Consider the following 1,776-nt stretch of genomic DNA (forward strand, 5'->3'; position numbering starts at 1 on the left):
TCTGCATTCTATCTCCACCCTACCCTCCCCACCGCCTTCATCCGCTGTCCAAGCATTCCATCGTTCAACACGTCGCCTAGGCCCAAATGCTTCCCTTTCGTACTCTGTTTCTCCTCGACCTCTTCATCACCTCCCCCTCCCTCCGTCTTCTCACCCCCCATCGTCATCCCCGACGCGCAACCCCTCTACCCCTTGAGCGCCTTCGCCCTCCCTCACCATTTTCTGGCTGCAGGGGAACTCGAGGCCGTGCTGTTGCCGTCCGGGCTCATCGAAGATCGGATCGATAAGATGGCGCAAGACCTCCTCGACGACCTTTTTCCCGCGCCATTTCCACCTCCGGGAGGATTGCTTCCCGTGTGCGAGCTCCACCTCCTGTGCGTACTCAAAGGCGCCAGCCGTTTCTTCCACGCCCTCCTGGCCAGCCTGCGTCGTCGAGCCCAGGCCCAACGGTTGCCGTTACAGATTCAAATTGAATTCATCACGGTCCGGAGCTACTCGGGGATGCAGAGCACGGGCACGGTGGACGTGAGCGGGTGTGTCCTCGGCAACCTCCAGGGCCGGAACGTGGTGCTGGTGGAGGACATGATCGACACGGTACCTGCCCTCCCTCCCTCCCTCCCTCCCTTTCTTTCTATCTTCTTTTTTCTTCGCCCCGGTCTCAACACTGATTGGGACTCCCCTCTACCCTCTCTCTCCTCTTTCCTCCTCCCCTGCCTTCCTCCCTCCTCCCCTCTTTCCCGCCCTCCCTTCCTCCCTCCTCAAGGGCAACACCTTGCGGAAACTCGCGCCCCTCCTTCACACCCATCGTCCGTCCTCCCTCCGAATTCTCTCCCTTTTCCAAAAGCGGCTTTCTTCTTCCTCTTCCTCCTCCTCCTCTGTATCTTCCTCCTCTTCCTCCTCCTCCCCCTCTTCCTCCTCCTCCTCCTCCTCCTCCTCTCAAGGAGGGAATGCGATCGAGACAATTCCTAATTTGTGCGGGGTGGGTTTCTCACTGCCAGACAAGGTAGGAGGGAGGGAAGGAGGGAGGGAGGGAGGGAGGAAGCGAAAGAGGGAGGGGCGAGGGGCAAAAGAAGAAATGGAGGAGGGCAAAAGGGGGGCTTAAAAATGAGCGCAGAGTTAGGCAGGGGGGGGTAATTTTACATGAATATTTCCACGTGAGGGGAGGATGCGCTGAGACAGCCCTCCCTCTCTCCCTCCCTCCCTCCCTACCCCCCTCTTTTCGCCTTGTCCCTCCTTCCCATGTTCAGTTTGCCGTGGGGTATGGGATGGACCTGGATGAGCATTACAGGGACTTGGAGCATCTCTGTCTCCTGAGCTCACACGGCATTCGAAAACATTTGGGAGGACGATAGCCGGCCCTCCCTCCCATCCTCCCTTCCTCTTTTGCCTTCGGTAAATGTCTGGAGGAACGTTTACAAAAAAAGAGGTATTGGAGTGAGGCGGTATTGAAATTTGTGAATCATATTTGGGTACAGGTAGAACCAAAATGTTGACCATCTCGATATATAGCGGAGCGAGGTAAATAATCCCGAAGGATTCCCCGGAAACAACAAATCCTCCCCCAAAAAAATGTCGGAAGGCACGATCCACACAAGTGCATACGGCTCGAGCGTTCGGGGGGAGAGGTCTCTCCTTCACAAATCGACGCCAGCTCTTGCTTTGGGGCACACGCATGCTTTGCTTGCACTCTTTCCTTTTTTTGACTTCTTTGTGTGCCGTCATCGCACACAAACGCTCCATTCCGAGCTATCCTTTTGATTTTTCTTCTTCAACGAT

General features: G+C 56.1%; 1 protein-coding gene across 1 annotated transcript; it reads left to right on the forward strand.

Moving 5' to 3' along the window:
• Positions 1-288: 288 nt before the first annotated feature.
• NGA_0446600 (hypoxanthine-guanine phosphoribosyltransferase-like protein) lies at positions 289-1,007 on the forward strand (the record flags this gene model as incomplete). The annotated part of the gene is made up of 2 exons (XM_005853945.1): positions 289-594; positions 999-1,007. The coding sequence occupies 2 exons, from the start codon at positions 289-291 to the stop codon at positions 1,005-1,007; spliced, it is 315 nt and encodes a 104-aa protein (XP_005854007.1).
• Between the last annotated feature and the right edge of the window lie 769 nt (positions 1,008-1,776).

Source organism: Nannochloropsis gaditana, assembly GCF_000240725.1.
Source record: "Nannochloropsis gaditana CCMP526 unplaced genomic scaffold scaffold674, whole genome shotgun sequence".
Taxonomy (NCBI): domain Eukaryota; class Eustigmatophyceae; order Eustigmatales; family Monodopsidaceae; genus Microchloropsis; species Microchloropsis gaditana.